General features: G+C 49.4%; 1 protein-coding gene across 1 annotated transcript in view; it reads right to left on the reverse strand.

The window, feature by feature from the left end:
- Positions 1–15,248, reverse strand: part of TTC9 (tetratricopeptide repeat domain 9) — a 38,534-nt gene extending 23,286 nt beyond the window's left edge. The window contains exon 1 of the mRNA XM_075531521.1: positions 14,707–15,248. Coding sequence (XP_075387636.1) covers positions 14,707–15,091 — 385 coding nt within the window. The 5' untranslated portion in view covers positions 15,092–15,248. The remainder of the gene's footprint in view (positions 1–14,706) is intronic.
- Between the last annotated feature and the right edge of the window lie 311 nt (positions 15,249–15,559).

Raw genomic sequence — 15,559 nt, forward strand, 5'->3', positions numbered from 1 at the left:
ACCCACACCTCATGCCTCCCTTAACCTCTGGTAACCACTAACCTGTTCCCCATTTCTAAAAGTCTGTTATTTTAGCAATGTAATATGATTACTGAGTGAAACATTTTGGAATAGATTTTTTTTTAATTCACCATAATTCCATCAAGAGTCACCCAAGTTGTTGAGCACACCACAAAGTCCAGCCTTTTTGACTACTGAGTTCTAGTCCATGGAATGGATGTACCACATTGGTTCAGTCATGTTTTAAAAAACAAATAGACATTGAAGGGCCACTGGGCTGTTTGCAGTTTTCAACCCTTAAAACAAGCTGCTATGAGCATACGTGTAAGTGCTTTTTAAAAATTTTTATGTGAGCAATTCTGTTATTTCTCTAAGCTAATGAGGTAACTGCACGTCTAGTTTGAAAACTGCCAAGCTGTTTTCCAGAGTGACTGTACAATTTTACATTCCCGCCAGCAATGTACATAATGACTTGGTCCCTCCTCCTTTCTACATGGGTTTCTTGTTGTATTTATCTTATATTTTAGCCATGCTGATAGATGGGCAGTGATAATGCTTGGGAGTTTTGTGTCTGCTGAACATGTACTCATGTGTTGGACATCTGTCCATCTTCTTTGGTGAAGTGTCTCCTCTGGTCATCCATCCACCCCCTTACGGGACTGCTGTTCTCCTGCCGGGCTTAGGACGTCTTCTGCACCTGTCAGATACGCACGCGGTCTGCAACGTCTTCTCCCACTCTACAACTCCTTTTCATCCTCGTCACGTGGTCTTTGGCACGGCAAAGGTTTCCAACGTCAGTCAAGTCCGATGGATCCATTTTTCTTTTCATGCTAGTCTTCCTTGTTTTCTTTTTAAACCGTTTCATGGAGATAGCATCCACAAATCACACAATTCAAGTGTTGAGTTAATTTTCAAAAAATGTTCATTTTGTTGGTGGTGGTGATATACACAGCAGCACACATACCAGTTCAGTGGTATTTACACGTGTCGGTCCGCGACACTGATCAGGAGCTGAGGGACAGTCTCACTTTCCTTACCGGGTTGTTTGCCCCCCATTAACACAAACGGACTACCCTCTAGCTTTCCTAGCCACTCTTCTGAGCTGCGATTGTCAGCTTTAGCTCATACAGCTAACTCTTAAAAGAGCACAATGCTCGAAGGCAGGCATTTAAAGAGAAGGAGGTCAGCGAAGTTATTGTTTGGTTTTAATAAGACGTCAGGGAGTAGTTTGGGTTTCAGGTTTAAAGATAATCTTAGGACAGCTGATTGGGGGTTTCATTCAGCCTCCATAGATCCAGAACTCTGGATTCCATGATGTATTCTTCTTATTCCATGTTCTGTTGTCAAGTACAGCTGTCAACATGGTAGATGAAAGAGCTAAGGTGGAAAGTCCGTCTAAAATCCTATTAAGTTGAAGGTTTATGGTAATATTCCGTGAAAGGGAATCAGAATCCACTCAAAGGAGTGGTAACACCAGTGCTTGTGGACAAACCAGTCGTTTGGCGTGAGCCATTTACCACTATCCATAAGGCATGGCACAGGCCTGGGTGCTAGGGTGCCATGCCAACAAGTTATCCCACTGTTGGCCCCCAGTGCTCTTCATGTTCCCTGCTGATAGATAGGAAAGCGAGTGATTTCCTGTGTTGGTCTTGTGACCTTGCTGAACTTAATTATTTGTAGGAGATGTGTGTGTGTGTGTGTGTGTGTGTGTAGATTCCTGGATATTTCCTACATAAATAATGATGTTATCTCCAAATAGGGACAGGTGTGTTCCTTCCTCTCCAATCTGTATATTCGTCTTCTCTTTCTTCCCTTCCCTTCTGTTCTTTTCTTCAGTGCCTAGAATTCCCAGTACCACGGTGAAATGGGGTGAGAGTAGATATCCTTGCCTTGTTCCCAATCTTCGGGAGAAGGCATTCCATGTTTTATCATTACGCACGATGTTTGTTAGAGGTTTTGCAGCTAGATACGCATCAGCAAGAGCGGGACATTTCCCTTTATTTCTAACTTGCTGAGAAATTGTTATTTTTTCATGCCTGTGACATGTAGTCCATACCTGCCTACTGGTAATGTACTCACGGGCAGACCGTATTGGATAGCCTCACTGGAAGTCAAAACCACAGTGAGTCTTCTGGTTTTACAAAGAGTAAAATTCTTTCCCACAGCCACGTTCTCAAATCAGGAGTTAGCAGCATTGCTGTTACCTACATGATGTTTGTCCTTCCAGACAAGCATTGTCACGGCATCTTTGCATCCCTGCATACAAGCCTACGGTAGTGCTTTACACATAGCCTAGGAGCGAAGACCAATGCCTGACCTTTGTGTGCTGTGTGACCATTCACTGACCTTCAAGCAACTCTGGGAAAAATGTTCATTCTTGCCCCTGGTGTAGTAGACAGAGAAGGAGAAGGTCACAGTGGGATGACAGAAAGACAGCGCAGCTGTGGATTGAGCACTACCACACCTTTCTTTCGTTGGGAGTAAACTTTGCAGGTACCCAGTTGGCCAGTCCAGGTGTGATGATAAGTATATACAAGAAACTCTTCATGTAATATTATCAGTTCTTGTCAATGATGCACGTCACGTTCATTGGTAGGGACCTGAGCCACACCAGGGACGCCTCAGAAAGCCCAAATCGCATCCTGCTCTCTTATGGAACCTGGAAGGCTGCCTTCTCCACTCGAATCTCCTCTCCTGACCACCCTCTGTGCCATCCGTGGCGCTCACGTCTCATCTCACCCCCTTGCCTGTGGCAGCAGTACACACCACGGTGCCACTCAGCTATGGGACAAATGGGGACAAATGAGCTAGCAGGCACACCTGCTGCAGGAGGAGGACCACTAGCTTTCTGTGTCGGCACTGCAGATAATAGCAAAGGGAAATCCATCAAGAGGAGATTGGCTGAATATATAATGGGGTGTTGGAACAATGGAAGCTATACAGCTAGTAAAAGCGTGCTACAGATTTTACTGAAAGCTTAATGATGTGGAAAAACGTTTTCAAGGGAAAGTTTGAGGGGAAGGAAAATGCACACCCCAAGAGTTGGTGGCGCACAACTTGACTCTGGTGGAAAAAAGAAGTGCGTGCACATATGTATTTGCATCAGGGCATAACTTTCTCTTGAAAAACGAATGTTCTATGGCTATGCTGTGAATGTTGTGATTTCATTAATTTTTTCATGTACCACTCAGTAATGTACATTCTTCATGCTTTGCAACCATCACCATTACCCATTTCCAGTTTGCCCCCCACAGGAAAAGGGATTTTTATTGTAATAGCTCACATGAGATTTCTTCTTAAGGAAGAAATTTTCTTTTTTTCTTTTCCCATCTCAATCGACTGCTTCAGGGGAGGAAGGTGAAACTAGAGAACCGTAGAAGACAAATTACCACATATACTCGAGTATAAGCCGACCTGAATATCAGCCACGGCACCTAATTTTACCACAAAAACAGCATTAAAAATGTGCTGAAAAACTCGGCTTCTACTCGAGTATATACGGTAGGTAAATGTCGAGAGGGCTGTGGAGGACCCAAGAGGAAACAATGCATTTGAATCATGGTGCTGGTGAAGACTACTGAAATACCATGGACTGCCAGAAGGACAAACGGATCGGTCTCAGAAGTATGACCAGAGTGCTCCTTAGAGGCAAGGATGGTGAGCCTGTCTCATGTACTTTGGACTTGTTGTCAGGAGAGACCAGTCCCTGGGGAAGGACACCATGCTCGGTGAGACAGGGGTCAGTGGACAAGAGAGAGGCCCTGATGGAGATGGACCGACAGAGTGGCTGCAACAATGGGCTCAGGCGCAGGAACATGGAGTGCCTGGGGGTGGCTTTCCCTGCCGGTCAATATTTCTTTACATACGGAAGAGGAATCGACTGGAAGTGGTGAGGGACTGGAAGTGGTTTTTATTTTTGTCTTTATCATTTCCTGTGTTCTACGGCGTTCATATCATCTACGGTGATGGTGTTTTCATTTTCATAACTAGAAAACCATTTAAAAATCTGTATCACCAACACCCAGGCACCCTTCGGAGAGAACAGGAGTGGACAGCAGGGGTCTGGGGTGTTTCCTGAGTGGAAGGTACTGACTCATTACAGGGCACTACCTTGGGGAGACCTCGGATAATGAGGGCCCTGGGCATTGGGGTGAAGGAACATCTGTACGGGCTCATTTAAAAGAGGACCCAACTTGGGACATCGGACATCACCTGTGAGGGCCCTCCTTGTAGTCAGACCATGTAGCATTGGGGGGTTCCTCATCCTCCCAAGAGGTCAGTAACTAAGTTGGCACTGGCAGCAGACACACACCAAGGGAGGTGGGGCAGACGGGAGCCTGCCATCCTCGGGCCTCCCTGAGGGTGTTTCCTCTTCACACCAGCCTCAGCCTTCCTCAGTTTCCCCTTGCCACCAGTCAGCCCTCTTGCTGGCTGAGGGACTCCACGGATCCTCACGTGTGTCTCCGCTTCCTGGCAGACCTTATACGCTGCCGTCAGACTCTGAAGTGGTCTGACTTATGAGAGAGCTCCAGGTACTTTCCCTGCTGGCTTAGTTCAAAGTGCACTGCTGGGCTGTGTACGGGAAAAGGCAGAAAATGCACAGACTCCATCTAAATGAGGCTTCATCGCTTGTGCAGTCTCCGACAGAGACTGTCTGCCTACAGCCCAGCGAGGTCTGCCTCCGTCCTCGCACTGACCGGAATCCTGACAGAATGGAAGAAGGCATGGGCACTGGGGCGAGGGCTGGTGGCCCTGTTGCAGCTCAACTGCCCTTGGGAGGAAGCCTGATGGGCTGCGTGCCCAGGTTAAGAAATGCCCCCATGTCCGGATGGTGGCTCAGCACTCCTCATTCCCTGCCCTGTGGACTTCTCGGAGGTAGGTGCCATCTAAGGGATTTCGACGCACAGTAACCCCAGCGACAGAGCAGAGCAGTCTCACAGGGTTTTCCAAGCTGTGATCTTTTGCAGGAGTTCTGGTGACAAAATGGATTGAAACAGTGGGCTGCCGACCACAAGGTCGGCAGATCAAGCCCATCAGCCTCTCCACAGGGCCAAAAAAAAAAAAGAGCCTTTCGGCAGCATCAAGATGAACAGTCTTAGAAACCCACAGACACATCTGCTCTGTCCTCTGGGGTCTCTGGGGTCAGAATAGGCCCGACAGCACTAATTTGGGAGGGTCGTTTTTCAGTTGCAGTTAGAATCTTACAGGAGCAGGTCATTAGCTCTCTCTCCTGGGGAGCTGCGGGGTGGGTTTGAACTGCCTACTTCTGGTTGGCAGGTGACCGCTTGACTAGTGCGCCACCAGGGTTCCTTCTGCAGTGACTTCAACACGCTCTCACTCCCATCGAGTTAATTCTCACTCAGAGCAAGCCCATAGGGGAGGGTAGAACTGTCCTTGTGAGTTTCCAAGACCGAGACTTTAAAGGAGTAGAAAGTCTTGTGTTTCTCCCAAAGAGCCACTGATGGTTTCAAACTTCTGACGTTGCGGCTAGCAACCCAAAGCATAACCCACTGTTCTACTGGGGCTGATGGAAATGCTTCCTCTGAACTCTCTTTTGTCCTTTCCTGTGAGCTCCTCTGCTTCCCCTGCTCCCTGGAAGTCTCCTTTGCTGCATCCATATTCCCTCCCTTCTGACATACTTGCTTGGTCTCGGTCCCTACTGTACTTAAGATTTGCATAGAAAAGCTTCTGTTGATTGGATTCTGCCTCACGACAACACCGTGTGTGTTACAGAAGAATTGTGCTCCATAGGGTTTTCTATGCAAGTGCCTCTGGGTGGCTTTGAACCTCCAAACTTTAGGTGAGCGCATTAACCTTTTGAACCGCCCTTGGACTCCAGATTTGCATAGAAGTATCATTTATTAGGCAATGGACTAGCCCATGGACATAGATAATTTACCTCAATTCCTACCAGTAGCCTGAGATTGATTTTATATATAATATATATTATATATATATACTCCGATCCTGAAATGGTCATGGAAGTTCATCGAGGATGGGACCAGGCCGAGGCTCACAGAGCAGTCAGTTCGTGGGGAAGGCAAGGTTCAAACCTAGATCCTCTCATGCAAAGTGAATGTCTGTCTCTGCTACACCACATTGCCTTTAAGATTTCTGGAGTCTCGGGCTGTGTTCCTTCTCGGCTTCCTCATCCCCATGGGCACGCAGGAACGCAGCTCTTGCATGCACACTGATATCCTCACGCGTTCCTAATGATGGTGTGACCTCCATAACCTGGGGGGGTAGCGCCCGCAGAGAAAAGACTTCGGCGCTGACTCAGCATGGGCCGCAGCCCCAGCGCTGCAGCCAGAAAGCCTCGTATTTAGTCCAACTTCTGCAAGGCTTTCCAGCTTTTGGGCAAAGGTAGCAACTCTCTAAGATGCTAGAACTTTGCCAGAACCTAGTCCCTGAAACTCTTGGCCCCATCAGTCTACTTCTCAAAAGTATTATTTCCCCTTGTCACCAGGATTTCCCACCAGGAGCCAACTTTCTGAGAGTACATGTCTTCCCATTTATGAGGATATATATGTTTGTACACACACACACACATTACATAACCTATAAAGTATGGGAGCTGGGGTAATAGGACATTTAATCTACAGAAAAGACCAGAAAGCAGGCAAGAAAGTTGCCTTTAAAATATCACCGCAAATATCCTCCTTACATAAATAGGAGGGACAGTAAAAAAATAGATAGCTACAAAATCATAGGCGCCTGTATTAAACTGAAACATCAACATGTAGAGGTACTGTTTCTTGACAGCTCCTCCATCTAGACTCACACACTTCGGAAGGCGGTGTTTCGCTCTCGCTAGTCCTTCCCTGAAGAATTCTGTGCTTTCACGTCTACGTGACATGAAAACAGCCGTGTTGACATCCCCAAAGGATGCAACGAGTGTCCCTATTAGATGTTCTTTGAGTTTGGAGAACAAAAAGAAGTCTGAAGGGGACAAGATCGAGGCTGCTGAATGGATGCGGTAAGGTTTCCCGACAAGATTCTCGCAGCACAGCTCCCGCTGCCCTCGAAGAACGAGCGGGTGTCTTGTTGTGATGGGAAAGTGTGCTCAGGACAACTGTCCTGGCCTTTTCGCACCAACGCTCTTTTGATTTCAAAAACACTGCATCCTAGTAAGCCTGTGACCATACGTGTCCTCTGAGAAAACGGATGGCCCCTTGGGAGTCGCCCCAAGCAGGCACCTCACCATCTGAGCTGCCTTCTCTTTCTTGGGTAGAACTGGCCCCACAGATCCCTTCAAAATCCCTGTGCTGATGGAACTTTTAGTCCGATGTTGCACTAAGAAGACCACGGCACCCGTATGACGGAGAGAACTTGTCTGGAGCCATCCACTCCTCAGAGATAGGTTTCCACAAATTTTGTCTGGAATAATCCTGTGTGTGCACTAGAACTCTGGAGCAATACATGTTGACTTCCTCTCATGTATGCCGCATGCTCCTAGTCATATCATACATACGCACACACAGCTGTACAATATAGGGTATACACAGAGTAGCTAGAGTGTATACTTCTAGCTCTTACTCTCCTATCTCTGCCTCTATTGTCCGGGGAGACTGGGAGGGCCTTTATTTTGCATTACCCCCAAAACTGCAAGGGCTGTCTTGGAAATCTTGCTTAAACGATCTGTCAGCAGTCACCTTGAGTAAGTAGCAGTAAAAGACAGTTTACTTTGGTTTCCTTCCTCAAATCTGTATGCTCCCAGATAGAAAAGCCGAAGACGGGGGTGGCGGGGGGGGGGGGGTGGTGGTGGTGGAATTCTGTCCCAATCTCCACAGCTTGTAGATGAGGAAACTAGGGCTCGGGGTGAAGGGACTTGTTCAAATTCACAGGGCAGATCAGCATTGAAGCCAAGCGGAACATTGGTTTGCCCTGCCTCCCGGTCAGGTTTTGAAGAGACAGGGTTCGGGTTGAGGTTGGAAAGTACCACGGTGGACATCTAGTCAAGACCGGATGGATGTCAACAGAGCTTCCTGGAACCTGGGCTGCTCTGTCTGAATGGCCGATGGGGATGTTTTCCTAGACTCTGGGCCTGGCTGGAACCTTGGTGTTTGCTTCATTGCTTCACATGGTCCCTTTCTCAACACCAGAGCAGTTCGGCTTCTGCTCTCTCTCGGCCCGCAAACTCACTGCCACCTAGTGAGTTTAGATCCACTCCTAATGGCCCTGCCCTAGATTCAGGGATCTGGCAGATTCAGAGGATCCCGGCCCTCGGCAGATTCAAATTGTCACGAGGATGCGCCAGGTGCACAGAAGGGCCAGTCTCCTGCTCTGAAGTACCTCCCACCAGTCAGGATCTAACCTCCTGTGTGGTGTGGGGCAGTGAAGCATGATAGAGAGGTGGGCAAGTCCTCTTAGGGGATCGTATGAAAAGTGTGGGGCCTTGGACAATTTCTCTGGACTTCTTGGGTACTACGGTCTAAGATGGACTGCACAGCAGAGGCAAGACACACAATGATATTGCAAGTTACGTTGATAAGCAGGTTTCTTTTACATCCAGGAAAATATTTGAAAGGACCCGAGAAGGCGGAACTATCAAACATTTCCTTATGCAAATAATGCCACCATTAATTTTTCTTTAAAAAAAAAAAGAGGAGCATGGATTGTTACAAGAACTGTAAGAGCCCTCAGTAAAATGTTAAAGAAAAAAAAAGGAGTAATAATGTCTGGCCCTAGGCTGCAATCTCCACAGCTTACAGTAACCTGCCAGGTGACTGATTTTGTACCTTGCAGGGATTGGTCAAATATACTCCATGCAAATGAAGCGACAATCGCCTACTTTGCAAATAAAGTAACTGTGCCCTACTAAATGGGATCAATCCATTCGTGGCCCCTGCTGAGAGGGAGCTGGGAGGAGGGCTCAACTAAGGGAACCAAGAGGCCCGACCTGAGAGGGCCCAGAGGAAGCCTGCTTGGCATCCAGTAGGCAGTCCCCAGAAAGGAAGGCGGCTAGCTGGCTTGATGGTGGAGGCAGCGAGGGGGAGAAATGCACTCTCCTCCTCAGGGAGCCTTCCAGGTTTTGCCTGCAGGCTTCCTGATCCTGATCTGGAGCTACAGCCGAATGCTTCCTTCATATCCTGCTCACTCTAAGTACAGTCCAGGAGTTGTATGTGGGTGTAGTACGGAATCTTAGCAGAGAATTAGAGAATACTGTAGGGAGAACAATGGTTACTATCAGATTTCGTAGAAAGATTGGAGTGTCTTCTGATAGGAATGAACTCTCCTTAGTACCACAGCTCCTGTTTCCTTAAATTAAAAAAAAATATATATATATATATATATATATATAATATTTTAATCAGGGAGCTGTTGGTTTGGGGTTCTATGAGACATAGCATTATCTCAGTGCTGATGTCCCCTCAAAACCCATGCCTATCCAGAACCTCACAATGGACTAATTTGGGCATAGGGTCCCTGCAAACATAATTAGTTAAGTTCAGATGAGGCCATATTGGGAACGGGGAGGTCCAGTGATGGTGTCCCTGTCACAAGAGGAAACCGAGGGAAAAGCCCACATGGTGACAGAGGGATAGGTTAGAGTGATGATTTTAAGATGTATGTAAGAGCCCTGGGGGCCCTGTGGCCCAAGTGTTGCTTGAGAAACAGCCTCCAATCGACCATGGCTTGACCACGCAAATTCTCTGGTCCCGATGGCTGAATCTTGGGTGAACACACTAACATGAGGTCCCTCTTCTCCCTCTCTCTTTTGGCTAATTCTTACCCACCCACCCACCCCTGCCAAAGTGTCTTCAGCTCCAGACCCCCTTTCCTCCTCAGTTCTTGCAGTTGGAATTTATCCATCTTTAAGGGGCATCCCCTGCCTCCACACCCCTCTAGCTTGGGTATTCTTTGTTCTTGGAACTTGCCCCGGGAGCTAGCTTCAGTTTTGTCCACCTTAAGCTTAGCCACCCAGTGTCTTCTGGTGTCCCATGGAGGAGGTGGATGACAAAGAGTTCTAGGCTCACCAAGAAGCATCCCATGCTTTGCTGGCTGTCGCTCTCTTGAAATTCTCCACTTCAGCTTTGACCTTGAGTTTCCTAAGTGAAGTCTGATGGGGTCATGGAGCCTGTCTGTGAGCAGAGGATGTAAGGGTAACCCGCATGTTTCCCACGCCTACTCCGTCTCATTTGTAGACGGCACTGATGATGCTCCGCGAGCACAGAATCCAGTGGATTCATAATGCGTGCTAGGTCAGAGGGATTCGACGTGAGTTTCAGCTACAGGGCGTTATACCTACACATGAACAAGAGTTGCTACTGAGAACTCTTAAGAAGCCACACAAAGCAGAAATTGCGCCAGTTGTAGAAAGTAATAGCGTTCTCATAAAAACAAATAACTTTTCCTATCCTTTTTACATCTGCCACTTCCACACCTGAGCTCACCACTTCCCTGAGAATGAGGACAGGAGGTGAGGGCAAGCCCTACCTCATTTTCCTCCAAGTGCTCCCTTACTCTGCAGGAAGCTTAAAGTCCAGGGCTCCTAGGAAGTGCTCAGAGAGGGGAGAGAAAACAGTTGAATTAGTTTCATTTACCATTTCTACTGTTCCATTCGAACAAAATGCAAATGCATGTATGAGCCACAAAGGATGAACTGTGTAATTTCTAAGATTTCATATTCAAGTAAGCACTCTTGCATTCCCTTTTGAGACTGACATTGCCCAAAAGAAATACGCATGGTAAAACTCATGCCACTGTTTTAAGTATTTTAATTTTTAACTTGGAATTACATTAAACAGTAAATTAAAACATCATGCTGAGTCAAGAAAGATACCATCAAAGAAAGGGCAAAGGTGATATATTTTAATACCCCTTTCCATACTTTTTTCCTGACTTTTGATTTTCATTTTTGTTTTGAACAACTCCTGGGAAATTAGTCAACCCTGGTCCCACTTACGTTAAGCCATGTCCGTATGCACTGATGAGGCTGGCGCCCCAGAGCCCCAAACCAAGCTTTTCCCCCAGTATGACTTCACTGGTCTTGCCCTCTCTGCTAGCCTCCTGTCCTGGGACTTCATTTGTAGCCTATGGATACTATTTGCACCTTTATAAACAACAACAACAGCAAAAACCCAAAGCCTAGTTCTGAAAGGATGAAAATGGAGGCAAATGAAGCCATAGGGGTTGTTTTCCAGGTCATAGAGTGTCTGTCTCAGGGAGCGAGGCACAAGCTGACTCTTACCCGCCTACTCTTCAAGTCCAATGCCATGACCTGCCAGCGCACCCTCCACACCACCGTGAGTAGCAAACAATTGAGCACCAAACATCACTTCAAAATAGCAACAAAATTATTAGGTGTTGCAACCTTTGATCCTATCTGGGCTGGAGCCACCAGTCCCATAGGAACTGACGGAGAATAAAAGTCTCTGCCCTTCAAGGGGTTTTGCGAAGGGCCTTCTCACCAAGAGGGGACCTGTGTCTTGTTCAAGGTCGGAGAGATGAATAATCCCGTACATGCTTCCTCTGTGGTCGTTATAAATATCAGAATCTTAGTTTCCCCAGGCGGATCAGAAGGTCTCTTCTAATCATTGCATGAGTCATTTGAAATTCCAAAGGAACAGGATGCTTCTATTTCTTTACTTGAATTTCTTAGAGAATAAGGTATGCAAAAATCAAGTTCAGGGCCAGGTCTTCCCTGGTCAGAAGGAACTCTACACAGACTAGAAACAAGCATGGACACTTTGCCCCTTTGATGGTCCCAGGCCACCTAAATGGATTGTGCACTGACAGCTCCTAGTGCATTCTAGTCCCCTGCTATTCTCTCAACGCTTCCTCCAGAAGCTTCACAACAGCCTCTTGTTTGTAGCCGAGACACCTTAGCGACACAGTCCTAATCCTCCAGGTAATTCTGGGCTAGTCCATCTTTTCTTCTAAACTCCAGGTCTCTCCCTCGATGCAGAAGCGCATAGAAGGAGATCAAATCCTTTATCTTTGACTTGCTCGCGCCTGGGGCCACTAGGCTGCTCAGCTGGTGGCTGATTGGATGGAAGGTCCAGTCACTTTTCTGCTGGAATAAACCTGCAGATGCTGGTCTCCCTCCTTCTAGCAAGCCCGTGGGAGAAGGAAGGTCACTCATGCTGTTCGGGCTCTGACAACAGTGCACCGATCCTCTGCCCTTCCCGTTCTTCCGCATGGTAATTATAAACACAGTGAAACGTTTTCTTCCCAACGAAAATAATCTCCATGAAAATATTTAAATGAAATGCAAAACTGTTTCTGTCACAAGGCCAAGTGGGGATAAAAGCAGGATGCAGGGCTGTGTCCCGCTTTGTATGTTGTTTACACTTACGCACAGGAAAGCATACAGGAAGGGAATATAGTACAACGGATTTCTTTAGGTGGTGAGGTGAGTGGGTCTCCACCCCACTCTAAGCTTGTTGGTATTTTAAAAAAAAGACATATTACAAGCATGTGTTTGTTCCTTTGGAATCCAACCAAAAGGACACCTTCTTATTACCTGGGACTGCTGGGATGCTAGTACCCAGTTTTACAGATTACCCAAAAGGAAACAAACAACAGACATCTTTGTGCTTCTACCTCAAGCATCTCCTATGTGGACCCTTCCTTCCAGCTGAACCGCAACAATGGGCTGCTCAGCTTGAAATCGCTCTACCTTGCTTTTCTTCCTTAGGTAAAACTTGGCAACATAGACTCTGGGGAAGTCGTCTTCTCAGAGCCCTGTAGCAAGGTACAGCATTTCTTTCTCCCGGAGGCCTGGGTTTAGAGCTTCCCAAAGGAAGGAGTAAAGAGCAGCGATGTAGGGCCCGCCTGACTGGACTCAGGGGAGACAGAGGCCCAGCAACGCTGCCTCCTTGCGTCAGGGTCGTAATGGCAAGAACGGTTTAGAGTGGGATGGCTCCGGAGCCTTGTTTTTCTTTTACTCTGCCAAGATGATGATCATATATATTTTTAATCAAGTGTTCATGAAGATAAGAAAGGGACAATGTCTGTAGCTTGTCTTGCTCAGTCACAGAAGATAATAAATCACTACCGTTAATATTAATAAGTGGGAGGCGCTGGACACTCCGCTCTTTTCTAGAAGTGTTGGGGGCAGGAGAGCGAGCGGAAAGAGGAAGAAGAGAAGTGGAGGAGCTGTCCAGATTCGCCTTGTCCTGACTGAGCTGCCCCGGCCAAGGGCACATCTTCAGTTTCAGGATGGAGGCGATGCCACTTCTGGGCTGAAGGGCAGGCAGTGCTAGGCACTGGCAGGCGGCCAAACGCGTGGAGGTGAGGGGCAGCCCTAGAATATTGATGGAGAGCCCTGACTACAAGATCCCATTACCACTCAGAGTCGCCTCATTAGTGATCCACAGCACTTCCTCCCAAAGCTACTGTGCCCTTTAACGAGTCATAGGCCAGCAACGTCCAAGCCAGAGACGCTATTGCTGCATAAAAGGAATCAAGCTGATTCCTGTGAAGGACTTCAGTATCACATCTTGGGTGCACTCCTACTTTGTCTATAGCTGTTATTACTCGCACTGCTCCCAGCACCACCATTTCAAGAATTGTGACTACTGCTACCACCATCACTAGGAAGCCTTTACATTTGTAAACAGTTTCACAGTTGACAAAGTGCCGGAGTCCGGCACATTCGCCACACCCCGTCATGGTTCCAACTCCGTCCTTTCATGGACAGTTTAGACAACTTCAAGTAGGGACTAGGATAAGTGGCCTTTTAATAATTTGGTCGGAGGAGCTTGACCGTGCCACAGCCCCACCAAATGTGTTAGGACATGAGGAGAGAGTGAATCTCAAATCTAAGGCCATTGTTTTTGCCAACTTCTCCCATCTTGTCACACACACACACACACACACACACACACACATGGCCCTGGGAACACCCACATTCTTTCTTCTTTAGAGACTTTTCCTGTATATATATATATATATATATATATATATATATATATATATATATATATATATGCCTAACTTTGACCTTACTCTCCCTCTGGAATGTATACTTTCTTATTCCACCAATGGGGCCACCCTTTCCTCAACCCTAGCAGCCACCTGGAGAGAATGGCATAGAGAGGGTTTTCCACCTTCAATGTCCCTGCAGCCCAGCTCTAGCCCACTGGGTACCCCCTACCCCACCCCACCCCACCCCAGCAGGGTTCAGAAAGAACCCAGTAGCGTTTTGGAATCCATTTTGCTTAAGATGATGAAGACATCATGGCCAAACTGCCCCTTGCCACTGGGGCCAAAGGACCTAGAGAAACACCACTGGCCCGGACGCGGTCAGTTCGGGGCGGGGCGGGCGGGGGGCGGCGAGCGAGGACGCAGCTCCGGTACCTAAGACACTGGCCAACAGCCAGGTGCGTGGGCTGCCCCAGGACCCTCCAGCGGGAAAACGCAGGTCTTGGGGCGGATGGGGGGTGATCCGCCCGGGGTGCGTTTGTGGCTTGTGGGTCCCCCTTGGTGAATAGTAACCGTAGTAGCCGCCGCCAGGCCACCGGGTCCTGTCCCTTGCAGGTATTGATCAGTGAGATTTACGGAGTATGCGGGAATGACTACGGCTTTTGGAATGCCAGATCCTAAAAGTCACACTTTTGCCAAAGCGCCCCCCACCCTCCCGCCTTTCCACCGCGGAGCGTCCGTCCCTCCCTCCCGGGGGCCCTCGGAGCGGCCGAAGCAGGGGTGGGAGGCAGAGGGGCCGGGAGCGCGGGGGCGCGGGCGCGCGCGCGCGCGGCTCACCTGCCAGGCTGTTGTAGCAGTCGATCTCGATGGCTTCCAGCGTCTGGCTCTGCTCCGCCGAGAGGTGGCCGGGTTCGGGGGCCCCGGGCAGGGAGGCCGCGTGCGAGTCCCGCTCCCGGTCCCCGGGGGGCGGCAGCAGTCCCTTGAGCTCCAGCAGCGCGCGGTGGTATTTGCCGATGGCTTCGCGGAATTTCTTGTCCTTGTAGCACTGGGCCCCTTGGCTCTTGAACTCGTGCGCGCGCCGGAGGAGCTCGGCGGGCTCGGCCGCCGCCCCAGCCTGGCCGCCGCCCGGGACGCACGCCGCCGCCGCCGGCCGCGGCCGCTCCCCCGCCGCGGGAGGACTCGGGTTCCCCTTGGCCGCGGCCGCCGCGCTCTTTCTTTCCATTCGGCCGCCTCCCGCGCGCCCCGCCGCGTCCTCCGGGCTTTAAAAGCGGCGGGCGCCGGCGGCGCGCCTCGCGGGCTGGGCTGCGGTGCTGGCACCCCGCGGCCGTCGGTCGCCCCGCACGCCCATGCTCCCCGGCGGCTCCGGGCGGCTGCTCGCTCTTCCCGCTCCGATGGCCTCCCCTCCCTCCCTGCGCCCGCCCCCGCCCTCCCCCACTCCCGCGCCGCCCGCCGTCTCCCCGCCCTCCTCCCTCCCGCAACCCGCGGGCGGTGGCGAGCTGGCCCCCGCGCGCTCGGCGCGGACGATCGGGGGGACCCCGTGAGCCCGATTGGGGGGACTGGTGCTGACCCGGAAGGGGCTAGGTTCTCTCCAAGGACGGGAGGATTCACGACCAACAACATCGCGCTCTGCCCTTGGAGACGCAGCTCGTCTGGAAGACGCCAATGGGAAACGGAGTGTGTGTGTGTGTGT

Source organism: Tenrec ecaudatus, chromosome 14, assembly GCF_050624435.1.
Source record: "Tenrec ecaudatus isolate mTenEca1 chromosome 14, mTenEca1.hap1, whole genome shotgun sequence".
NCBI classification, from domain to species: Eukaryota; Metazoa; Chordata; class Mammalia; order Afrosoricida; family Tenrecidae; genus Tenrec; species Tenrec ecaudatus.